The sequence below is a fragment of the Rousettus aegyptiacus genome, unplaced genomic scaffold (assembly GCF_014176215.1).
Source record: "Rousettus aegyptiacus isolate mRouAeg1 unplaced genomic scaffold, mRouAeg1.p scaffold_m13_p_12, whole genome shotgun sequence".
Taxonomy (NCBI): Eukaryota; Metazoa; Chordata; class Mammalia; order Chiroptera; family Pteropodidae; genus Rousettus; species Rousettus aegyptiacus.
Window position 1 is genome coordinate 57,527,380 of NW_023416287.1, and position 27,047 is coordinate 57,554,426.

The following is a 27,047-nucleotide window of genomic DNA, read 5'->3' on the forward strand; positions in this document are numbered from 1 at the left end:
AAGAATGACTCAAAGGTTCAGGGTTGAGTCACCTCGGCAAAGCACCCAAGATGTGCAGTTTTACCACTTTCACCATTAGAATTGTTTACTCATGAAATAAACAAACAAACAAATAAATGAAATGATGCCAGGATCAAGCCTTCCTGCAAGAGAGAAGGGGAGAAATCAATGTAACTTATGCAAGAAAAGAAATTAAGCTCATGTTCAACTTCTATTCCAATCTGTCTCTTTAAATTTTCTTCTCATTAATCCAGCTCTGACTCTCAGCAGTGCTATAAATTCTCTGGTATGTTGTGTAAATTAAGAAACAGAAAAAAGGAGAAGGGACGCTCGACTCCACCCCTACAGAGAAGTTAAAAAGGAAGACTGGAGAAATATAAACTTTAGCACTTAAATTCCCTAAAATGAAGAAATTTTAATGCAGATTCTACCTGGATCTCCTCCTATTTATTAGTCAGTCTAAGGGAATTAGTCCTTTGTACTCAGGAAGACACTTCTAGCAAGGACAAGAATAAATTATTCTATATTTGATAGAAGAAACGCTCAGGTAAGATAACAGATTAACTCTGAATATTTCAGAAGGATTATTTTGTTAGTTGAGGACAAACTATTATTTTTTTTAGTCCAGTTCAGATAAAGAATAAAGTATGATCATATTATTTAAAAGGGAAAGGCTGACAAGAGAAACATGTGGTTTGCTACGAAGGTTATCTTACGTTTTTACACGTTACTAAGCAATCCAGTGTGCATTGTTTTAATAAACAGGTTCTGTTTGTGCACCAAGCAGTGGCCAGCATCTTCAGATCCTTCTACTGCTTAACTTTGTGGACCCTGCCTCAGTAGTCCAGAGGCTATGCCAACCTTGACTCCACTGCCCTCTGGTGGGGACACCTATGCCTTCGGTACAGAAAGGATGACACATTCAAAGGTGACCTGGCTCTAAACACCTGAATAATTGCCCCATTATGAGGGGGAAAAAAAAAAAAGATTCCGAGCTAAACATAACCAACATCTCAACAGTTGGGTGGAAGAGCCAGAACAGTGAATAGAGATGAAAGGGATGCCTCAACTCCCCCATGAGCACCGTGTCCACCCAGCAACTGTTTGGGGGCTTCTGTTACAGGGCAGTAAACCAAACCAGTGTCTGGAAGAGGTCACCTGTTCCACAGAGGAGAGAATCCTTTTTTTATTGTAAACTCCTCTAACTAAAGAAGCCCAGAACCCAAGCTATGCAGAGTAAAAACGAGCAATAAATTCATTACCGAGCTCCATTCCCCCAGGGCTCCAAAAACACCTGAGGAATTAATGTCAGGGCATCCACCTTTTCAGGCCCCTCAGTCCCAAACCACCCAGTAATAAGTCCTGTTGATGTCTCGGGGTTCTGACAGGGTCCATATATTCCTCAAAAGTCACATTGCCAATAACAATAAATATTCACGATTACTCCGGGTTAGCTAACTTACTCTCTGAGGGCTACTTTGTGCCAGTGCTGTTCTAAGCACTCTACATGTATTGACTTGCTCACTGCATTATGAGTTAATTAACAGTCTTAGGTTATATGCTACAGATAAGGACACTAAAGCCCTGAGAAATTAGGTCAGCTGCCCAAGGTTGCAGGGCTTGGGACAAGGTGACCTAGCTCCAGAGCTTGACACTTTACGGTGCAATTCTGCCAAAGCCCACCTGTCAGGGCTGCAGTGACACCCCACTGGCCTTTTCAGGCCATCGAGCTTCATTTGCTGTCTCTGACTTGGGAGATGATGATCAGGATTGGGAATACCAAGTGAGAAGCGGGCTTGGAGAAATATATTAGTTTGATTTTGATCCCTTTGCATTTCAGATGCCCAGGAAACAGCCAGGCAGATAACCAAGACCAGCTGACTAGGGAGATCTGAGTTCAAGAGAGAAGTCTGGGCTGGAGATGGGAACTTAGGAGTCTAGTGAACGAAAGGTGCCTGGTGCCATGGGTTTGGATGAGGTTGTCCAGAAAATGTGTGGTGTGGGAGCAACAGGCTCCTGAGATGGAGCCCTAGGAGTCCCTGAAGAGCAGACAAAGGAAAAAGAAGAGAAAGACAGGTAGCTGAAGAAAGAGCCAGAGACTCGGGGAGAGACCAGCAGGGAGGGGGAAATGAAGGTCAAGGGGGCTGAGAGAATCAAGAAAAGGGAGTGGGGGTGATAAATGGTGTAAAAGGCCAACTGAGTTGATAAATGAAGCCATCCGTGACTTCAGTCAGAGCAATTTCAGGGTAGCGGTGCAGGCAGAAGCAGAAGCTGGTTGAAGGTTAGAGGGACACAAGGATGTGGACCGCATGGAGGCCAACCTCTCTTAGGCACTGCGGCGGGGAAGGGCATGGACGAGATGAGGTGGAGGTGGAGGGGGTGCTCAGGCAAAGCTGTATGCTGGCTTTCTTGTCAAATGCTGGTTTTATAAACAGAGCCTTCCAGAGCTGGGCTGATGCGAATGGGTCTCCCAGGGCCCGGTCCACCCATGGTGAACTGAGAACACTGAACATATTTATGGGCCAAAGGAAATAAGCTAGCAGAGAGGGAGAAGTTAACTATCCATGAAAGAAGAGGCTAACCTATTGAGCTACCTCCAAGTAGCAGGCAGGGATGACAGAGGGTGCACATGTGTGCACAGTGGCTTTGGCCATGGGAAGGGCACTTCTCTCTCCTGCATACCTATAAAGAGTATGCTGCCCGAATTGCCGACCAGCCTCTCTCTAGCTTAAAAATTCCAAAATTTTGATACGAAACCATTTCCAATGGACAGATGTTAGAAAAAAGGAACTCTCAAAAGAGGGCCCAAATTAAAACCACCACTAATAACCTCAATAAATAGAGCTAATGTGTATACAGAGCACCTACTCTGTGCCAGAAGCTGTTGGAAGCACTTAATATATGTATTGCATTACGTCCTCCCCAAAACTCTATGACTGGGACAATGTTATCCATCCATTTTTCACAGATGGAGGCACAGAGGTGAAGAAACTTGTTCTAGCTAGTGCGAGGCTGAGCTGGGGCTGGGAGGAATAGGGAATGTCCCCAGTATGTGAAGCTCCTCCATGTGTGTCCACGTGGTGCTGGGATGAGCTGTGGGTGGAAACCCTTCCCCCATGGGGCCCACAGTTGATTCTTCCTTGTACCCTGAGGACCTCACTCAGGTCTGGCCTGGAGTAGAGTTCTGTTCAGGTCAACAAGCATTCCATATATGTTTGGTAAACTCAAGGGATTTCAGAACCGTGGTCCTTGAAATTAGTGACCACTCTCAGACAGTCTTGACTGAAAAAAGATGGCAGGAAAAGGTAGACACTAATTTGGGCCATAAAAAAAAGGTGCATCTTTGAAATTTAAAGCAAGGGAAGTGAAACTAGCATTTTGCATTATCACTTACCTCTTTCCGAAAACACTTCTGGTGCCCACAGATGATAACTTCAGCTACATTATGCAAAGTGAGAAACACAGGAATGGCCTGAAAGAAAACAGAATTATAAGCATGAAAATATTTTCTTTGATCTCATAATTACATAATTCTTCTGCTTAAAAATAAAGATCCGTGGGAGCTTTTGGCATTCGTATACATAATCCTCCCCAGCAACAACCCTTCTGCACGGATTAGCGCTCTCAGTTGTAGTATTATGCTTGGTGGATGCAGAGGCTCCCCTCCTACAGGTATTCTCATCAACATACATTTATTAAGTGCCTATTGCAAGTCAGGTACCATGCCAGGTGCAGGGAACACATCCCATGGTCAAGGTGAACATGTGATAGCGAGACTGTCCCTATCGAGGTAAGGGCCCTGATGGAGTGCACAGAAAGGTGCACCCAACCAAGTGTGGGGAGAGCAACTTCTCAGAGGAAGTGAAGTCCAAAATCTAAATGATAAATCTGAATGATAAGCTAAAGTGAGCCAAACAAAAACGGGAGATGGAGAATGTTGCAGGCAGAACACATGACAATCCAGAGGGGAGAGTGAATCAGGCTCCTCCAGGAACTGGGGGAGGTGAGCAGAGTAGAATATAACATGGAAGGGAGAAGCTGGGGAGAAGTTGGTGGAGAGGCCATCACAGGCCATATCAAGGAATCAGGACTTGCCAAGGGCCACTGGAGATCCCAAAGAATTTTAAAGCAGACAGTGACATTGATCTGCATGTTTAAAGGAACTTGGGCTGTTGGATAGAGGACAGGAGGCACAGATGGTTGCAAAAGTTAGGGATGTGGTAGACCAAAACATTGCCCCCGCCTGCAAACAGCTACATCTGAATCCCTGAACCTGTGACTGTCACCGTATGGAGCAAAAATGGGTCTTCGCAAATGTGATTAAGTTGATAATCTTGAGATGAGGAATTTACCCCGGACTATTCGGGTGGCCTCTAACTGCAAACATATGTATTTATAAGAGAAAAGCGGAGCTTTGACACACAGAGAGGAGGAGGTGATGTGACCACTGAGGCAAAGATTGGAGTGATGTGGTCACAAATCAAGAAATGCCAGCAGCCACCAAAAGTTGGAAAACACAAGGAATATATTCTCCTCTAGAGGCTCTGGAGGGAGTGCAGCCCTGCTGAGACACCTTGATTTCAGCCCAATGATATTGATTTTGAACTTCTGGCCTCCAGAACTTTGAGAGAATAAATTTCTGTTGTTTAAAGTCACCCAGGTGTGGGGTAATTTGTTACAACCACAGGAAACTAAGACAAGGAATGACAAGACAGTGGCCTGAACTTGGTAGCAGCAGTGAAGATGAAGAACTGTGTCCACATTCAGGAAATACTTAGAAGACTAAATATTTAAATGACTGGAATAGGCTTTGCACCCAAAAAAAGGGGAGAGAAGGTATAAAAAATGTAACACTGCAGTGAATTATTAAGATACACAGAGGACCCACTGCACATTGACTGGGCTGTTTGCTAAGAATGGCAGTCTCTCCTTCCTTATTTGGTAATCTTGACACAATGAGGGGGAAGGATTAATGGATATAGGATTTTATGATTTATTTGTTGTTGATGATAATAATATCTCCTGGAAGGCAGAAAAAGGTAGAGAACATGCACGGGTTTTGGCATCAAACTGGGCTTCAGGCCCCAGCTCCACCATCTGCTAGTGAAACAGGGCACTTATCCAAACTTTGGTTTGCTCTTCTGCAGTATGAATTAAAAATACGTATGACCTGGAACAATCGAGTAAATGACAGAAAGAACGTAGGTCAAGAACCGAGATGAGTGGCTCAGGGGTACTGCTCAAACTGTTGTCAGCATTAGCTGGTACCAAGCTCACCCTCAGAAGTCTTCACAAGGACCCTGAGCTGAGAAACTGTTCCAGCTTAGAGGCCCTGCTTAAAGATCATGCTGCTCGCCCACTTCCAGATGGATTTAGTCTTTATCTTTTTGGAGGATATATTTTTACATTGTTTTTAAAACTTTTGTAACTTTATAGCACTGCCCTATTTTAGCATTTTGTGCTAACTTGCACTGTTTTATTTCTTTTTTTAATTCTTCCCTTACATTTTTCTTGCCTTTTTAACATTTTCTACTCTTATTTTATCTCTAATTAAAAGTTCAACTCAAGCTTCTTTTTCCTTTTAAAATCATACTTTAACTATTTTCTATTTTTAAATTTCTTTTGTGCTTCTTTTTATTCCTCTTTAAATTTTATATTTTAAATTACTTTTATATGTTTGAAGTTTATTAAAGAAAATTTTTTAACTGGCTTTATCCATTAGGCCCATGTTTGGCAAACTTGGGGCTTGAGCTTCTAGATCTTGGCTTGAGAAAACAGTAAAGAAAATCTTATACAGGTTAATTATGTGACACATTGAAAGCAAATAAAAAGAGCAACCTGGATTTTATTTATTAAAAATTAAGATCTTATTTAAAATGCTTTTCCCTTCTTGACTATGAGATCAGAATTAAGACTGAGATTATGGGAGGGAGAAGGTGGGGAGAAGTTGGTGGAGAGGCCATCACAGGCCATATCAAGGAATCAGGACTTGCCAAGGGCCACTGGAGATCCCAAAGAATTTTAAAGCAGACAGTGACATTGATCTGCATGTTTAAAGGAACTTGGGCTGCTGGATAGGAGCCCGGGCTTGCAGTTAGAGAAGCCTGGGTTGGAGTCATGGCCTTGTCTCTGAACTAGCTGTGAGCACTCCAGATAGTTGCTCGATCTTTTGCACTTCAGTTTCCTTGTCTATAAATCGACTATAACATCCACTAATACTGTCGTGGGGAGGAGGTTTAAATAAAAGAATGCAATTAAAATAATTAGTCCCCTGCTTAATATGTTATTGGTAGCTATTATCAGTGTACTTTAAAATCGATTTTTTATTCGCTTTCAATGTGTCACATAATTAACCTGTGTAAGATTTTCTTTCCTGTTTTCTCAAGCCAAGATCTAGAAGCTCAGGGCCCAAGTTTGCCAAACAAATGGCCTAATGGATAAAGCCAGTTAAAAAATTTTCTTTAAAATTTCTTTAAAATTCTTCTCCTAGTCCTCAAGGAGGTTTAGTTTTCTCTTAATTTCTCAATTTTTACAATGTAAACATATTTTTCAATCTCCCTAGGCCCTACTCTGATTAGATATAGATTCTGGAAAAGGATCTATCTACACATATAAAATCGATTTTAAAGTACACTGATAATAGCTACCAATAACATATTAAGCAGGGGACTAATTATTTTAATTGCATTCTTTTATTTAAACCTCCTCCCCACGACAGTATTAGTGGATGTTATAGTTGATTTATAGACAAGGAAACTGAAGTGCAGAAGATCGAGCAACTAGCTGGAGTGCTCACAGCTAGTTCAGAGACAAGGCCATGACTCCAACCCAGGCTTCTCTAACTGCAAGCCCAGGCTCCTAGCCTCGATGTTATAATACCCAAATTATGTCAAGCTGCAGTGTAAACTTCCTGGACCTATGGTTATCCAAAGTTCAATATAATTTGTGTGTTACAAATCCGGCCAGTCTGCTTCCTCCAGTAATAAAACTGGTATGACCTTGAAGAACCCAGGTAATTCTCTAGGTCAAAAAAACTGTGAATGTGGGTGAGAAAAACTAATTACGTCTTTGTACCACTTCTAACAGGAATTCAACAAATTCTTAATTATGAATGCCAGAAACAAACCACAGTAGTATTAGCAGTACCTGTGACTGTCACCAAGAGAAATCAAATCCATTTATAGCACATTACGATTGTTATACACTATATTAAAATATTTTTTGTTCTTGAGTAATAGATAGATAGATAGATAGATAGATAGATAGATAAAAATGGTATGATCTAAACATAGAGTAAATTCTATGCCATTTTAATAAGAGATATCTCCCACTTCTACTTTAAAAAATTTAAATCTGAATTTCTCAAGCCATTTTCTACTGAGAAGCTAGCAGGCTTTGGAAATAATAATTCAACAAATGACTATATTAGCCTCTGTAGATATCTATCAAAAACAATGTTAAGGCAGTATGAAAATTTAATTCCTGATTTTTCCTTGGCCTCTACCTTGCACACAAGTCCCAGTCTGGTCTACACTAAGAGTGACAGATCTTTTTAGCAAATCGGCCCTTTATTATCTTTATAGAGTGAGGGTCAGCAGAACCCTTTTTGTCAAACCAGGCAAAAACTCTGAGAAATGATAACAATAATAATAATAGCTAAGATATATTGAATCCTTATGATGTGCCAGACACTGTTCTAACTCCTTTTATATATTTAATCTTCATAATAACTCTGTGGTAAATACAATTACCATCCTCATTATCTAAATGAGAAAACAGAGAGATATATTCTGTCTTTTTTCTTTTAACTTGCCTCTTAACAATTGGATGAACTAGATACTTGCTTGCTGCAAAAGAGCAGAGAAAAATAAGCATAGCTTCCACATTGTCAAGACTCTAAAACAGCCTCAACAACAAAAGGTCCCACCATTATTCATGAGGAACAGTGGCCCAAGATTCACTACTATAAATCTCAAACCATCATTTCTGACACAAATTGACCAAATTTGACTACACTACAGACCAGTTCCTTAAGTGACTTAGGGGCACAATTTGCAACTAATTTATTCTAGAGTCCATTAGCTTAAAATTCAACATTTCTTTCTTGCATCATTGGAAATTCTTCTCTGGCTGTGAAGAGAAATTGGTAGCTATTACTTAAAATTTTTCATTATTCCCATGCTTCCCAAACTGGAATTTTGAAGACCTGATTATTATTTGTTCAGGTGTCAGAACTGACTTAGAACAGTTTGCTATGGAAAACTATGGCCCTGCCTAAAAGCACGGCCTCTGAAGAGGTGTGGATGACCCTTATTCAAGCACAAATCCTGGGTCAGCTTCTTAATTTTTATAAAAAGATGTCAATCCTACCTTCTTCTTGGGTGATTCTTAAATGTGTGTGCATGGCATCAATCTTTAGTATAGAAAGAATAACTGCGTTCCCGGCCCTTGTCAAAGAATGTAACTTTGAACTGTTGGCTGCCCAATTTTTATTACAATTGTGCATGCCATTAATAATGTTCTTAAAGAATTGCCTAACGGCAGTCTGTCCACCTATGAAGGGAGCCAGAAAACTAGACAGCGCTGGTTTCAGCCCTGGAGAACTGCTCCTACTGAATTGTGCTCTGTCACCATGCCTCAAAAAACGCATTAAGAATCCTAAGAACTGGGCTATCATTGTATCCATTATAAAGACGTCACTGAAGACCCTGCCTCACAAAATTGCCCTGTCTACCCTTTATGAAGACTCAAGACCTGAAAGCAAGGAAGAACTTTGCTTTTCTTCAGCAATGGTCCTGCTCTTATCTTAAAAGTGTTGAGTCTTGTAACTCTTTTATTTGACTACAGAAAGCTAAGAGCTGAATTCAAGTCCCACTTACATTTACTTTGTAAGATATCACGGCATAAATTTCCATGTGCTTTCTCTCTGCAACCTCATCTAGTTCTTCATCTGTGGCCCTTCATCTAGACTTCTTTTAAAATTCTACTCATAAAAACCATTTATCTTATTTTAATGATAATTATTTTCTAAGCTACCACACATCCTTTTTGGAGGATGATGAGGTATTTGTACATGTATATGTGTATGTATAAATGAACATATTAATAAACTAATTTGCATGAAGTAAATTTAAGTGTTTATCTACACTAATATTATTTTATCATTAGATGGCAAACTTCTTGAGGGCAGAGGATCAGACTCCCCATTTTCCCAGGATATTTCCAGTACAAGCTTGGAGGCCATTTTAGCCCTTTATTTGTGCATCACATAAAGTAGCTGACCCATATTTAGGGGGTTTATTGTATTAAAAATAGACATCTTAAAATACCAGGAGCTACTCCAGCATGGCAAGATGCATGGGAATAAGAAAAGGCCTATCATTTCTCCAGCTTACTCACATGGGAACATAACTGCACAGGCTGGAACATGGGACAGACCGGCCTGCTCTTGGGGAATGGCTGTTTCTCTTACATTTTTTACCCAAGTGCATAAAAATAAATTTGGTTAAACTAAATATGCATATCCTATAGTACCCAAAGGAGTTCTGAGTGCAACAGGAAAACATTATCATCCCTTCCTTTTCATATAATCCTAAAGAAAACCTCTACTGGAGCCCAAGTTTTTTAAATAAATATATTTTTTAAATTGTGGTAAAATATGCATATAAAATTTACCATTTTAGCCATTTTTAAGTATACAGTTCAGTGACATTAAGTACATTTACATAGTTGTGCAACCATCACCATCATCCATCTCCAGAAATTTTTCATTTTGCAAAACTGAAACTCAATACCCATTAAATACTAACTCCCCATCCTCCCTTCCCAGCCCCTGGCAAGCACCATTCCACTTTCTGTCTCTATGAGTTTGACTACTCTAGGTGCCTCATAGAAATGGAATCATATTGTGACTGGCATATTTCACTTAACATAATATCCTCAAAGTTCATCCATGTTTGTCGCATGTGTCAGCATTTCCTTCTTCTTTTAGGCTGAATAATATTCCATTGTGTGCATATGCCACATTTTGTTTATCCATTCATCCACTGATGGACACTTGGGTTGCCCCGCCTTTGGCTATTGTGAATAACGCTACTATTAACATGGGTATACAAATATCTGTTCAAGTTGCTGAATTCAATTTTTTGGGGGTGCATACTCAGAAGTGGAATTGCTAGATCATATTATAATTCTATTTTTAATTTTGGGGGGATCTGCCATACTGTTTTCCATAGCAGATCCACTATTTAATTTTTCTAACAGCAGTGTACAATTTTTCCACATCCTCGTCAACACTTGTTATTTCCTATGTTTTGTTGCTTTATTTTATTTATTATTAGTTTCAAATATTCAGTACATTGGTTAGACATTATTTTCTGTATTTTTTATAACAGTCTACTTAATAGGTATGAAGTGATATCTCATTATGGTTTTGATTTGCATTTCCCTAATGAATAATGACATTGAGCATCTCTTCATGGGCTTATTGGCCATTTGTATATCTTCTTTGGAGAAATGTCTATTTAAGTCCTTTGCCCATTTTGAATCAGGTTGTTCAGTTTTTGGTGCTTGTTTAAATTCTTATGTATTCTGGGTATTAATCCTATATCAGATAAATGATTTACAAATATTTTCTCTCATTCTGTGGGCTGCTTTTTTTACTGTTGATAATTTCCCTTGATGTTACTAAAGTTTTTTATTTTGATCAATTTGTCTATTTTTTCTTTTGTTGCATGTGCCTTTGGTGTCATATCCAAGAAATCACTGCCAAATTCAATGTTGAGAAGTCTTCCCCTTGGAGCCCCATTTAAATAAGTCATTTTAGAAGGGTTATGGAGAACACCTTTAGATGGAGCAAAAGGATAACCAAAATCCAGAGGAGGGGTTTACTCTTTTGCCAAAGACCCCACATCTTAATAAGTGATCCTTGCTATTGGACTCTGATTGGCCATCACAAGAAAACATGAAAGAGGAGAGCTGCCTCTAATCATCAGTAACAGGGAACATCAGGGGAACGGTCTCCTTTCTGCATCAACATTTACATTCTTATCCTTTACATGACATTGGACCAAACAAAGGGCAAGGGGACCCATGGGCTTCAGTTTAACTTACTCCACGTAGGTCTAGACCCCATCCAATCTCCATCTCAAACTGTTGAATGAATGTTGTGCCCATGAAAGACAGAAACTCTGACAATTAGGGAAGGACCACGATCAACGAGCTGTATAAGAAACCAAATCCAGTCCTGTCAAGATGTCGCCACTGAGTTTGCAGAGCCTGTCCAACTGCTGACCCTGGCTTCCCAAGCAAGAGAACAGTATGGCTTGAGCAGCTAAATCACCAACACCAGGACGGTCTCTCACAGGCAAGCTCACTAATGCATGCATTTGCACATCTGTTCTAAACACTAACAAGTATTGGCTTTGAGGCACTCCTGCCTAGCTGAGAAGACTTCTGGCCAGGAAATTATAACAAGAATAATAATAACCGGTCAAGATTGTTCTGTCTCTCCAAAGACTGGCATTCATGCCATCAGAGCCATCATCATTATGACCTTATTCAGTGTAGGAAAGCTGGAGAGGCAGACCCAAATTAGCCTGAGTAGGAGAGAGCAACTACACAGTTCCTGTCCCCTCCACCCTGCCCAATCCTGATAGGCTGATCGCCGTTGGTTGGTGTGATTTAGCTAGGAAACAGGGTAAGCTCTGGGTATGAACTACTTGGTTGATGGACTTGGGTTTGCATCTCTGCTTTAACATTTACTAGTTGTTGGCCTTGGCCAAATAATTTCATCTCAGTTTCCTCATCTGTAAATGGGGGTAATTAAGTCTTACTTGATATGTCATGAAAGTTGGCAATGGGAAGTGCCCGACACATACTAACACTGAATATTCATGGCGGCTATTCTCATAGTGAACTGTGTATCTCTCACTGACTCCCCTTTAAGTTCCTCAAGGTCAGAACTATGATTTATTTGTCATTAAGTCCCCAGTACATAACAGATCCCCAATAAATATTTGCTGGATACACATCCACAAGAAGACCCTTCTTCCTTTAACTCTGTATATCATTTGATTGTGAGTTTGAGGTGGAAAAATCAATAAAGAACCACCCCTACAGTGCCTTTGCAGAGTTAAACCAGCTTCCTCTGAGGAGCTGCACATCAGGAGAACAGAGCTTTGAAGTCTTGACAGAGAAAGGAGGCCTTTGCAGAGCAGAGCTACCTAGAAAGTGTTTTGCATAACAATACACCCACAGATTTTAACTGAGCACTTTTCTCCCAATTCCTGTGGATTCATTAAACTGACAGCTTGGCACCAGCATATTGATGCCTGTTTTCTAGATAACACAAGCTGTACGGGTGCCTCGTGTTTAATCCACTCTATGAATTTTTAAGCAATTGTGTGAAAACACTCAGAAAACAAAGAAAAGATGCTGGGTTAAGTTATTTCACCTAAAAAACAATGTTCGTCTCCTTTCTGTCCTCTTCCTTCCCTAACTGGGTATATCTGGGTTTCTGGTTGTTTCCCTTTGCTCAAAGAGTTTGAATTGCAGCCACTTCTTTTTGCCTGTTGAAGAAGGCTGTGCTCTAGGTCAAAGTGCTCATCCTCAGGAAGATAAGAAGCTCACACCAGAATGTAAAGCAATGTATTGCTCCCCTCTAAGAAATACTGCTGTAAGAAAAAAAAAAAAAGTTAGCTCAACTACACAGTATGTTTAGTGCTGAAGTTGATGTACATTCTGGCACAGTCTCCCATGGACAGGTAACAGCTCACAGACTAGAACACCGGTGGATCACACTTCAAGAAGCATTGTTCTAGGTTACTGAACTCCCTCTCTGCCTGAGAATGTACTAGATTGACATTTACAATGATATTTGAAGATTTTTTGGCCACCTAGTATCCTTATCCCTTCTTTTGGTAAAGTATCACAATACTGAGGATCTGCCATACCCTCTCACAGTCTGTGAGATCCAGGTAGGAATCCTGTATGATGAGGGCTAGCTAAACAGTGCTCTGAGTCTCTCCAGCCACAGTGACTGGCTCAGTGATTCAGGGCCAGCCAATCAGCATAATTCTATCCTCCTGGTTAGCTTTTAGACCTAAGATGCAATCAGAGTAAATCCTGAAACTCATGCAGGAGCTACAAGGAAAAGAGTCTCTTTCCACTAGACTTAAAATCATGAGGATGTGAGTCTAGAGTCAACAACACCTGTGAGGGGAGAGCCTAGCTGTGAAACGGGGCAAAAACAGAGAGACAGACACTGAATTCTGAGTATGTCATTGGAACCTCTGGATCAAGCCTTGCTTGAAGCTGGTAGCTACCCTCTGACTTTTCAGTTATATGAACCAGTGAATTTCTCTCTTACTTAGACAAGTTTGTGAGCTTTCTAATATGTAGAACCAAAGAGTCTGAAGTTATGCATGACCCTTGTAAAATGACATTACTTTTGTAATTCTGCAGATTTCTAAATATGTGGCCATTTTTGTATTTTCATATAACAAACAAATCAACAAAAGTTTTTATTAAACATCTATTATTAAAAAAATAAATAAATAAAAGAGGCAGCGGAAAGCCAGCACAGGCCTTGCGGTCTGGGCTGAGCACCAACGTGCACCATGGGTCATTTCTAAGGCCCACCCAGGACGCTTCTCCCCCACTACACACATCATCCCATCTACTTAAGCTTATAAATCATGAAAGAAAAATGATGATTTAATTTAGAAATTATTGCTATTAATTCTTAGTAGCTATTTTGCAACTTTGGAGATGTCCTAACAATAATATTGTGATCCAGTTAGGCATACCTTGCTTGTTTGTTTTTACTATTTTCATATCTGAGATCCAAGGGACCAACATAACAATTAACTTTGCATTAAAAGACCAAAGTGGTTTGCAAATTTTGCATTTCCCCCCCCAAAAAGGAATGCAATCATTTTCTGATAAAAACAGTAGTCAGAGCACAAAACAGGAAGAGGAATTACTACTGCTGCTAATTTTTAAGCCATGTTCTGAGTCTCTGGTCAATGGTGACTTTAATAGATTCTCATTTCATGGCAAAATAATTCAGTTTTTGGAGTTCCATATAATGTAACTAGAAGAAGTTTCTTCTTCACATCTCCCATCTTTAAGGAGCTCAGTCCTGGGGGGATGGGGTAGGAGGCCAGAATGAACACTTGTTTCACCAGCATCCCCGTGTTACTAGGTGTCAACTCCGTGTCAGGCATGTACACCCATGACGGAGCTCAGCATGCCCCAGGCCACATCACCAATGGACAGGGTTATGGTTCCCCAGAAGCAAGAAGCATCTTAAGCCCCCTCTCCCTGCTCCTGAGGACAGCCTGCATTGAGGCAGAGCAGGCTGGCCCTGTCTGTGGCAGGCTCCACAAATGTCACTACTCTTTCTTTCTGCGTCTCCACCTGTGCCTCTACATCTTATAAAACAAGTTGGCCCTCCTATGTTATCTGTTTATCTTCAGTTCAGTGGGGAAGGGGGATGGTAAAAGGCCCCATGTTGGTCTCTAGTCCAAGGCTTGTTCTCTAATTTAGCTATGCCATAGTTAAAGCTAATGGCACAATAAATTAAAAGGCAAAGGGGTAGAAGAGAAAGGAGCTGCCCGCCCAAAACCTCTAATACTTACCAATTTGGACAAAGCTCTGGAACCAGCATAGATCATACCCACAAACAGCACCGATGCAGGAAGCCATGTCAAAACATCAGATCTACAAAGAGGAAAAGAAGTCATAATACTTCCGTCACTTTATGTCCAAAAGACCTAGCTAGAAGGTATTACCCTTCAGATACATCAAATACAGTGACAGTGGTTATCTAAACATCCCTGATTGTCTCAAGTGTGATGTGGTCTATATCCACGGAGAGTGATGGGAGGCTGACAAAGCAATGTTGCCTACAGCCTGCCACTCTGTCAGCTGCCTAGTGTTATTTGATCCCACAATAGGGCATAGACACAATAGGGCATAGACGAGCTGGAGATAGAAACCTTCCTGCAGGTTTGGAGAAAGAACAAATCTAATTTTTCAGGGGATGGTGAACATTATTCTTTGGATTTAAGTAGCCAGAAGTTTTGAACCCATGCCGAATTATTAAAAAATTTAAAAAGCTATTTACCTAGGCAATATATCAAAGAGCTCCATGGAATCACAACAACAACAACAACAAACCCCACAGTGTCAAAGAATTTAAAAATAAAAGAGTGCTAGAACTTGAGCTGGGTGGCCATGTGCTGACTTCTTCAACCATTAACCTGGAAGGCCAGTTCCAGGAATCTTTAAGGATTTGATTCGATTGTGGCCTCACCAAGAACTGCTTTGTTATTACAGTTTAAAATCTTGCTCTCCTTGAGAAAAATAAAATCCCAGTTTTTACTGGGGTTACAACTTGCTTCCCCCATCAGTTACAAATGAATTTGGTCTACTAATTCAAGTTCCCAGAGTTATTCTAATAATAGATATAAATAAATGAAACCATTCCAGCAGGATATAACATAATAATCCCAACTAAACTCAATGAACTGCTCTCCTGGGACCGTGCCTGCTCAAGAAATGATCTTTGTTAATTTTATTAGCATGGGCAGGCACTCCATCCATAATCAGACCTGCTCTTGTACAACTTCCCAGGGAACATGGCATTAAAATGTTTCCAGTCTCTAGTAAGTCCCTACTTCCTGTATATATTCATTCACCAAATACTTATAGCAACTTGGAAGGTGGTGACAGCACCAGAATTAATAACAACATCACAGCTGACATTTGTTGAGCACTTGCTACAAAACAGGCACTATGTTAAATGTTTTCTACACTGTATCTTTTTAAAATCTCCACAATAATCTTATGAGGAAAGTATTACATTGTACATATGAGGAAACTAAGGCACAAAGAGTTTAAGTAAATCACCTATGAGCAGAAGAGCTGATAATGGCAAAGCCAGAATTTGAATTCAGGTCTGTCTGACTCCAAAGCCCCAGTTTTTAACCACTCTTTCATACTTTACCCTCAAGGACCTCATAATCCAATAGGAGACATTGACATATAAATAGATAAGCTATAAACACATGGTTTTGCTTGGGTAGCAGACTAAGCAGCTAATAATCTGAGGAGTGGTCTCTGTTATTACTACTCCTGCTACAATAATGTCTGCACTTCCAACCAAAAGGTGAACAGAGAAAAGGAGATGCCATCCTCCATCTTAATGGGTCAAGCATAACATCAGCCAATTGCTACTCCTCTAAGAAAAGGCTTTCCTATCCGACATTAAAGGTCACAGGAGACAGGATCCAGGCCCATGGCCTGCTGTGCACCGGAAGAAAGCCGGGAGCACAGACCGAAGGAGCACTGACAAGGAAGGAAGGGGTGCACTGAGTGAAATGGCAGCTGGCCTAGCTGCAGCAGGCCCAGGACTTTGGAATGTAAGGTCAGTGAGGCCCCAATATTTGTGCTCCATCCCCTCTCAAACAAAACTCCTGCTGAATCATTTACTCCAAGATGCATTAGGGTCACTGAGTAGCCATGGATGTGAGGAAAAGAAAATATAGCTAGGAACATCTTGTATTTTCACCCTTCTACCCTAAAATACGAAGACATAATTTTAATTAGAAAAAATATACACAGGTCTAGTTAGACAAAAAAGACTTCTGGGAGATGCTACAAGGCAGCTACGTGAGCATTTGGCTGCAAATATGGGACTATGACCCAGGCACAGGGCCACTCGTGCTTGTGTTTTTCACTATTATCTTACTCAGGGTCCATCTTCAAGCTGACAGCCTAATGGTGGAACTTTGGACACCTGCAGAAGTGGTTGGCTGCAAAGCTCTTTCTTGGCCCTGTCCCCAGTCACTTATCAGTGAGACAGCTGCCTTCCTCCACCACACACCAACATAAAACTATAGCTGCTATTAAGAAGAATAAACGTGAATCACTGGAGCAAATGCTGCCAAAACAGGTGTGGGCAAGACTAGTGTGAAAGGATGAGGGGAAGAGAAAAAATAATTAAAAATAGAGGAGGATTCTGCATTCATATTGTTTCAAAGTATCGAAGTTCTCATTTTACTGAATATCATAGGTTGTATGTTAAGTGTCATTTATGCAAGAAAATATTGGAGGGGATACTAGTTAACAAGTAATATATAAAGGGAAAGCCTTACTTAAAAAATAAGCAAATTAATGTATATTTATACCTGGGGCCAATAAAACCCATAACGACTGAGTTTTCCATAGTTTCCCAGGTAGCGTGGGGACAAGGTGAAGACACAAGCTACAAGGGTGGCCATGCTTCTTTGTGCTTTTGCCATCTCTTGGTATATAATTTTTAAATCATTTCTTCAGGAAGAAATGGCACTATCATTTTAAAATCCTGGCTAGCTCTGAGGAGCTACAATTGAGGATTATTTCCTATAGTGATATAGCAACAGGGATAAAAATCATACCTGGTCTAGGACATTAGAGAGTATAATCTTACAACATTCACATAGTAACTCAAAGCATTGGATATTAAAATTAGCTCTCTTTGCTCCCAAGGAACATTCCAGCAATTAACTGACTAACTTTAACCAGTCGCCCTAAGGGATGGACAGACTTCACACATTTCTGTGGGCTGTGCCCTTTCTTCTAGATCAGGTGACCTAAGGATGGGGTCATCTAGAGGTCATCTAGGGGTAGGGGCAGGAAAGATGCATAAGTAGAGAGCAGAAGGTTGTATGCAGTGGAAGGAACGTGTCTCTGTGGTCATGGTCAGGCAAACCTTCATATAGAAGACTTATATCCCAACTCTAAAGCTAATTGATTCATATCCCAAATCTAAAGCTAGTTTGCAATAAGAACTCAGTTTTCTTCATTTATAAAATGGGGATAATAATGCTCAGACAGCAACTGAGATTAGCTAAGAGAGCGAATATGCAGTACTTGGGGCAGTGCATGGCACATTAAAAATAACAAAACACTCAATAAAGGTTCTCCTCTAGCTTTTCTACACATAATCCCAAGGACAGAGCCATTAAGGAAGATTGCTAGATCTACCTAAACAAAATAGCCAAAAGACACCATAAAGAAAATTGAGAGATAATTGACGAGCCAGGAAAAAATAGTGGCAATATAGAAAACAGGCTGGAGTTTAATATCCTTAATGTATAATGAATGCTTACAAGTCAGTAAGAAAAAATTTGATTACTGGCAAAGAAAAAAAAGTTAGTGGACAAAAACAGGTAATTTTCCCCTCCGCTCTCATCTCCTCTCCTCTCTTCCCTCTCTCCCTCTCTCTCTCTCTCACATACATGCACACGAAATACAAATGGCCAATAAACATATAAAGTTATTCAACCTCCTTAATAATAAAAGAATTTTAAATTAAGACAACACTATACCAGGTTTTGCCCAATAAACTAGATATTTTTAAAGTTAGTTTCTAATATAAGGGTCATGAAATCAATTCCTTCATATTTGGCCCTGAGATATAAATTGGTATCTTTCTGGAGGGTATATGTGTACTCCATGGCTACACTTATAGAAAACCTTAAAAATATGCATACTCTTTGAGGTATTTAAAAGTACCCCAGATGTTTTCATTTACAAGTGGAATAGTACTCTGCCTGGAACCCTCTTCCTTCGGACACCTGTATGGCCCACTTTCTCACATCTTCAGATCTCTGCTCAAATGTCATCTTATCTGTGAGTCTTTCTTACTCACCCAATATAAAATAACCCACTGGTACAAACACACACACACGCCTATTCCCTTACCTAGCTTTATTTTTTCTCTACACTTATCACCACCTGACACATCATACACTTCCATTTTCATTTGTTTCTTGTTTATCTACTTCAATTAGAATGTAAGCTAGTTGAGGGCAAAGATTTTTGTCTGTTTCATTCACTGTGTACCTAGAACAATGCCTGGTATATACAGTAGGCACTCAAATATCTGTTAAATGAATTACCACGTATTACTTTCCTAACTTAAAAAAAAAAAAAATGTTTTCCTATCCCTCTCCAGACTGATATGAGGGGAAAACAACAACAAAATATATCAAGAAACTCCAGTTGTGACCCCAATTCACATTTCTTCCTCTGTTTTTCTTGAACTCTTCAGAGACTTTACTCTGAATAGAATTGTTGGTGCTTATAGCTACTCAGTTCTTAAGGGCAGGTGTAAAAGCAAAAAATGCCTACATCCTTCCATCTGCCTCTTTGGAATGGCCCTAATGGGGAATTTAAACAATTTCAAGTTCAATAAACTTTTACAACACTCATGTTATAACCTATAACTATGACAACAAACAACTAACTGCATTGAAAAATCAAACGAATTTGTTTTTTTTCAATATACATAAACTTAGAAACTTGGAATATAGGCTATTTTGTTTTTCTATAATAATTGATCTCTTTTTCTCCTAAAAATGTAGTACCTCTCCACACTAGAAAATCTTGAAATTAGAGATAATCAAGAAAAACATTAAAATTACATTTCTACTACCCTAAGATAATCACTGTCAACACCTTGCTGTCTCCTTCCAGTGTCACGGGCACATACATGAGCACTTGAACAAAAATGGGATCCTATTGTATATATTGTTTTATAATCTGCTTAACTCAACACCTTTCCATGTCAAGAAACCATCCCCATGCTCCAGGTGGAGCCACAGACCATACCCCAGGTTCGCCAGGCCCCCAGTGTGCCAGGCCCCGGGTGCAAGTCACGAGCACGTGAGAGGAGACGCCTCACCTTCAGAGTTCCAGTTCTTAAGGAGACATGGCAATATCCATAGGTCAGGGGTGGAAGTGGGGGAGGGGAATTAAAGAGGGGACAAACAAACAAACAAAAAACCCCATCCTCCTTTATTAATCATTAAATATTAGGCTACTACTGGATATTTAAGTTAACCCAATTTTCTACTATTTTAATGCTATAATGGGTATTCTTGAATATATTCTCTTCTCATATTCATGATATTTTAGCAATATTCAAAATAAATTCCCTGAAGTGGAACTGCTGTTCAAACATACATGCATCAAAGTTTGTAACTGGTTATAAAATCACCTTCCAAAGAGGTTATACTAATCCACCCTCTGCCATAGACTCCATGTTTATGTTCCACCATAATTCATATGTTGAACCCTAACTCCCAGTATGATGGTATTTGGAGGTGGAGGTGTTTAGGAGGAAATCAGGACATGAGGATGGAGCCCTCATGATGGAATTAGTGCCCTTAGAAGAAGAGACCAGAGAGAGAAAGGAAGTCAGCTCTCTCTGGTTTCTCTCTCTCTCTGTCTCTCTCTTTCTCTCTTTCTCTCTTTCTATCTCTCTCTTCCTCCCTCCCTTCATTCCTCTCTCTCTCCCCCTTCTCCTCCTTTCCTCCTCCCACCTCTCTCTGTCATGTGAGGATACAGCAAGAAAGCAGCCATCTGTAAATCAAGAAGAGGCCCTCACCAGACCCCAACCATGTTAGCACACTAATTTTGAACTTAACAGCCTCCAGGATTGTGAGAAATAAATTTCTGTTGTTTAAGCCACATAATCTGATCCATGGTATTTTTGTTACAGCAGCTTGAACTAAGATACCCTCCTCTATAGCTATAACATTATGATTCTACGATAGCCAGTGGCCTGCATATTAGGAACAAACGAGGCACATACGATTTATTAACGCACTCTTTCTTTCTCCACCTTTCATTCATAAGGAGGCACCATCTGGGCCTCCATGCTTGTTTATTCTTTCATTGTCCTACATGCCAACAAAGGAGGCAAGGTGGAATTAAATCCTGAGGTGGTCCTGGCAGAATCTTAAATCTCTGTGGTGCATGATCTCTGGGCAACTACCATGCCAGTTAGTGTGTGTGTGTGTGTGTGTGTGTGTGTGTGTGTGTGTGTGTGTGTGTGTAGGAATCTCACAGCAACCTCTAGGGAGAAAGATTACAGACGGTACAATTGCAGACTGCAATCCCTGTTGAAGAACTATTGCCATGGGGTCTGGTTTAAAAATTGTGGTGATACATAATTTTTCTTACATGTTTTATGGTTTATATCTCACATGACTTATAAGCACAAGTACTGCATCCTGTTTGAGTTGTAGACTTGTTTTTTGTTTGTGCATACTCTACTGTCCCTAAGAACCCTGATGTAGTTAAAGCATTTTACAAGAAGCTAACAATAGTCTGTTGGTAAGAATTATAACACTGTTGTTATTGAGGTGAAGGCTAATTAAATTAAATCATTTGTTTTTCAGATAGAGCATGCATTATTGAGTGCTCTGTGAAAACACTCAGAAGTTTATCTGTTCACGGGTGCCTAAAGGACTCCTTGAGCTGAATTCTTGAAAACTCTGTGTTACACTGACACCCAGTGGACCTAAAACCAATTTCCAAACATGAAAATAACAAGACGAAGAAAGATACCGGGGTTCATTTGTTGGTTATTGGTGTTGCCTAAACAGTAATATCTTATAATTGTCAAGTCTACATTTGCTTTACAGTTTACAAGGACTTCCACGTATATTAACTCACAACTTACAGAAGATGCCTAGATTTTTTTTTTTTTCGGGGGGGTCCATTACTGCTGAACATGGTCCTCAAAGAGGCTTATTCCCTTTTCCTCTTCCTCCCTACTTTTCTTAGACCTTGCTCCTTCTCTCTTTACTTGTCTCCTGACTCACAGAGGGTCACACTCCCTCGACAAAGTTCAGCCCTACTATTACTGGAACCCAAGAACCCTGTGATAATACTGTTTGTCACAGAGCTTAACTTAAGAGTTGGAGTCAGCAAACCACAGCCATGGGCCAAATCCTGCCTGCTGTCTAGTTTTGAAAGCAGCATTTTATTTGCACACAGCCACACCTGTCTGTTTATGTACTGTGACTGCTTTAGTGCTACAAGGACAGAGTTGAGTAGTTGTGACAGACGGTATGGCCCACAAAGCCTAAAGCACTTCCTCTCTAGCTCTTATTTGGTGACTCCTGGTTTACAATAAGGCAGCTTGGGTCACACTTCTGAAACTTTTGAGCTGGGATGCCCAAGGCTTCATACGTGAGACAGTGCCCCCAAGCTAGATACAAAGGACCCTATTACTAACACTGAGTTCTATAAAGTTCCATTTCATTTTCAGGCACTTTCATAACTGGTTCTAAGCGCTCAGAACTGTCATTTCCTCCCATTTCCCATTTCATTCACTGGCCCGAGATTCTCAACATGTAATGGCCCCAGTTCATGATGAAATAGAAATCTACTCACCTTCAGTAAGGTTCTGACAACCCCTGAAAGCCAACAAGAGCTTCGAAGAAACCAGTTCCGAAGTCCCAACACCTTCTTGTTTGAAAGACCACTGCTCTCCTTCCCTCTAATTCCAGCCTTGACTCTGCTGCAGTCTTCAGGCTGCCACTTGCAGCCTCCACTGTCACCACCCCCTGTGACCCCCACCCAAGCACCTAACCCCTCCCCTGGGAGGACCAGGGATGGATGTGCTGCTGAGCCTTAGGAGATAAGACTGCAGGGACAGCACAGAATAGAAGAGATACTAGTACTAAGAACCTAAGACAAAACAAGAAAAAGGAAATATAGGTTTCCCAGGTCCCCAAATAATAAATGAGGCAGGGCTGAAGACATCCAGATCTCATTTCTAATAAATATGAGGAAGAAATTCCAGGACAAGCACTTCACTAGTATACAATCCACAGTGACAGAAAATCCAAGCTAATACACAAAATATAATACCTGTGATCTCAGGTCTAAGGAGTTTTACATTGCATAGTGTTGGCTTAGCCTTGCAAAGAAGCCAGAAACAGGCTGTTTGGACACAGAGTGACAAGGACATGAGGTGTGGTTATAATAAAGCACAAGTTCAATAGATTCCTATCCACTGGGTAGTATAGACATGACCTACACATATCAAAGGTTAAAATTCCTGTCCTGAAAAAGACAAATACTTCATGGCATCACTTATATGTGGAATCTTAAAGAAAAAAAAAAAAGTTAAACTCTTAGAAACAAAGTAGAAATTGGTTGCTGGGGAGACATTGGTAAAAGGGTACAAACTTTCAGCTATAAGATGAATAAGGTCTGAGAGTCTATGGTAACTACAGTTGATTATATCGTGTTATATCACTGAAATTTGATACGAGAGTACAACTCAAATGTCCTCATTTTAAAAAAAGGTAAATATGTGAGGTGATGAATATGTTAATTAATTGGTTGGTGGGAATCTTTCACAATGTATACATATATCGAATCACCACAATGTACACTTTAAATATGTTAAAATTTTATTTGTCAATTATATCTTAATAAAGCTAGGGGGGAAAAAATCTCTTCCTTTTATCATCTCTGGCCTCATGGACTCTTCTCCTGGGAACTACCATAATAATACACCAAAATCGACTAGATTTTATTTAGTATTATATCCCTTCAGTGGCTCTCAGCACATTTCCTGAGGAAGTTTTAGAAGCTGGTTTTACTTTCCCCCCATGGTAATCTCTATATATATATTTACAGCATTCCTCTGGAGACAAAACAACAGGGAAAAATATCAAAAACATATCAATTTGAGTGCTAACTTTCCTCTGTGAGCAAAGACAACTTTTTATAAACCTACAAGTCACTTCGAACATGAACACATTAAAACATACCTGGGAAATTTCAACCACCAGTAGCTTTGATGAAACATAAAAAAATTAAATAACCAATTTATAAAAACAGGTACAATCTGGATCCTAATTAATTGGCTCATTTTTCATTTCTTTAGGAATGGGGCTGGGTTAATTCAGAGGTTTTTAAAATATGGTTCTCCACAAAGACTCTGAATGAAAAATTAAGAGTTGGGGGCTTTGCCTTCATCTGTTGGAAATCTCTAGTCACAAAGGTATTGTGGCATAGAACTTAGAACTTCTCATACTTGAAAACTTGAAAGCTAAAAACTTTCTCTCAAGTGTCATGAACGAAAAGTAGCAAGCAGGTTCCAAATTATTTTCAAAGTGTTTTTTATTTAAACATGTAGCCTCATAATACAGCAACTGGAGGATGTGTTAAGTCTCCAGTAAAATCACACCGGAGTCTGTCCTCAGCAATGGTTCAAGAATCTTGTAAAGGGCACTGCGTTATCGCTGTGTTACCAGATGAAACAGGTCACATGTTCTTTTAGAATCACATTTTAGATTTAAAAAAAAAAAAAAAAAAAAGCCTTCGGCAAAGGCCTCGAACATCTGCCAGAAAAATCACATCGACATTCTGCAATGGCTTGGCAACAGCAGTAGCTGCCATGTAATGACAAGCTTGTAGCTGGAAATCGGTGCTGTTTCTCCCAAGACAGAACCCTTCACGGGCATCATCCAACAGTTGGTGAGAATAACTAGTTGCCAGGAAAACATCCTGGGAGGAGAATTATTCCACCAGGTCACTCGGTGGAGTCAATACATGATGTAGTCAGAGACTGACACAGCAGATGTAGCCTCTTTGCAACATAAGAAATATGGTGCCAGGTTTTGTAACTTGTTTGAGAGGGAATCTGGTATTCTGCTCTACTCCAGGCTATAAGGACAATCTTGGTGAAGTCTCTGTGGCATATGTTATCAAGTACCAATTTGGGACCCATCCTTCAACCCCACCATTGTAATCCTCTCTCCACGATGACCTCGGGGACTCCAAACCAATTTCATGCTGTTGTTTTCATTTTTAGTAGAACTCAACATCTGCTATCTCTGTGCAAGTTCATGGTCACACCACAAAGCTGGGCTTTGTTTCCCTAAACAGCCAAGCCCAGTAGGAAACAGTAGCACGACAAACACAAACCCAGCTCGGCCATACACAAAAGAACACAAGTGCTGGGTCCTTGCCATTAGTCATTTGGCAACTCCCATTTGCCAAGGTCCATGTGGCAACTGGAAATCCCAAGATGTGTCACAGGTATTAACCACAAGATCCACTCATAACTAAGACACTGGGATCTTGGCCAGGAAGCTTAACTGAGCTGACACCATATGTGTGGCTAAGAAACCACCTAAGGAAGTCCGGGAGATAGAGGTGAAAAGGTGTCTAAGTAGTTTTGCAAGGAACCTGAAAGGGATATGGTCACGGATCTTCTGAGATGATAGCACCTGGCATCATGTGAGTTCAAAGGACAAAAGTGTATAGTAGGTCTCAAACTTCTACTGTCAGAGGCCCACTTCTGCCAAGGAGAGAATCTTTGACTTTGCCCAGTTCTATTAGTCATTCCTCTCTCCACCCAAAAAAAACACAACAAATGTATAAAGAATTCCATCAACAGATGAATGGATAAACAAAATGTGCTATGTAATATGGTATACATATAAAATGGAATATATTCAGCCTTAAAATGGAATGAAATTCTAACACATGCTACAGTAAATAAAACTTGAAGACAATATGCTAAGTGAAAAAAGCCAGTCACAAAAAGACAAGTATTATATGATTCTACTTAAATGGGGTAACAGGAATAGGCAAAATCATAGATATAGAAAGTAGAATCGTGGTTTACCAAAAGCTAAAGGAAAGGGAGAATGGGGAGTTATTGTTTAATGGGTACAGAATTTCTGTTTGGGATGATGAAAAAGTTCTGAAAATGGACAGTAATAATGATCATGCAACAGTACGACTGTCCTAAATGCTACTGAATTGTACACTTAAAAATTGTTAATAAATGGTACATTTCATGCTGTTTTTATTATATACAAATAATTTTAAGCATGAATAATGGCATTGTTTTTAAGGAAACATGACTAAGGTAATTTTTAAAAGACTGCTTTTAATAAGTAAATAATTTGCATCAAAAATTATAAGATAATTATGGTCAGGAACGTTGCAAGAGTGGAAAACCCATCAGATTTTGGACTGCAGAACCCCAGTCCAAAATCACAAGTCCCTCATTCCAGTCCAATCTCTTACTTCTGTGGAGGAATAAATTCAAACATTTGGAGTCAGAATGCTTCATTATGTAACAAAATATTAGAACTACCATGGGCCTTGTGAAGTCAGGGCCCATATTTGTTTAAATGGATACCCAGTTCTCACTGAATTATCATCTAGCATAACAACGGAGCATAAAGTAACACTTATGCTTAACATGACGTATAAAATCTGAAATGTATCTTTATTTGACCAAGTTGAGGACAGTATACCATGGAAATGGAAAATCATGACTAATGAACTACTCCTTTGGATTAGTTGAGCATCTTGAGCGAAATGTTCTTTCAGCATATGGACTATGATGGACTATGATGTAATCGGGTCAGGAAAATTAATCCACACCTTATGTTCCCGGGGCCTTTCCTCCATAAAGCCTCTTAATACTAGTTTCTTCTCCTCTAGTTTCATATCTTCAGAAGAAGCCAAATTTTCTAATATTTATACTGGACATATTTTCAAAGCTTCTCCAGAGAGCCAAGCAAAGGGGTAACTTAGCCATTAAACAGTTAATCTGAAGAGAAGCTGGGCAGATAACTTGGACCACAAGGTAAATGACTTGGCCTGATCATTCAATAGAGATGTTTACCTTATTCATATAAACCTTGATTTCATTTTCTTTTCATTTTGTGCATCATTTCAGGTGAGGCATGAGACATGAGAGTCTCAAAGAATCATGAGGATTTATCTACGTCAGGCAGGATTATAATTTTGGCTGAAAAATGTCATGGTCTTTGAGGTTTCTTTTAAATATATTTGAAAAGCTGTCTCAATATAATCATAACAATTAACGTAATGTGTGATATAAATTGGACCCTGGATCAGGATTTGGGGGTGTGGGACAGGGAAAAGAGTTATAAAGAATATTATTGAGAAAATTTGCAAAATATGAATTTGGTCTGTAGATGACATAATAGCATTGTATCAGTGGCAATTTCCTGATTTTGATAACTGTACTCTAGTCATATAAAAGAAGTATCCCTGCTCTTAGGAAATACATGCTAAAGAATTTAGAAGTAAAGAGGCGCCTTACTCTCAAATAGTTCAGAAAAAAAGTGCATATATATATATATATATATCGGCATAAATAAAAAAATTACAGAAGAAGCGGGATAACATAATTGGGGAAT

At 39.7% G+C, this 27,047-nt stretch overlaps 1 protein-coding gene across 4 annotated transcripts in view; it reads right to left on the reverse strand.

The window, feature by feature from the left end:
- Nucleotides 1-27,047, reverse strand: part of TMEM241 (transmembrane protein 241) — a 110,297-nt gene that overhangs the window by 73,643 nt on the left and 9,607 nt on the right. For all 4 annotated transcript variants that reach the window (XR_001599392.2, XM_016164596.2, XM_016164491.2 and 1 more), the window contains exons 4-5: nt 14,643-14,724; nt 3,395-3,472 (exon numbers count right to left, since the gene is read on the reverse strand). Coding sequence is in view for 3 of the 4 variants with exons in the window: in XM_016164596.2 (XP_016020082.1) it covers nt 3,395-3,472; nt 14,643-14,724 (160 nt within the window). In the remaining variant the exon portion in view is untranslated. The remainder of the gene's footprint in view (nt 1-3,394; nt 3,473-14,642; nt 14,725-27,047) is intronic.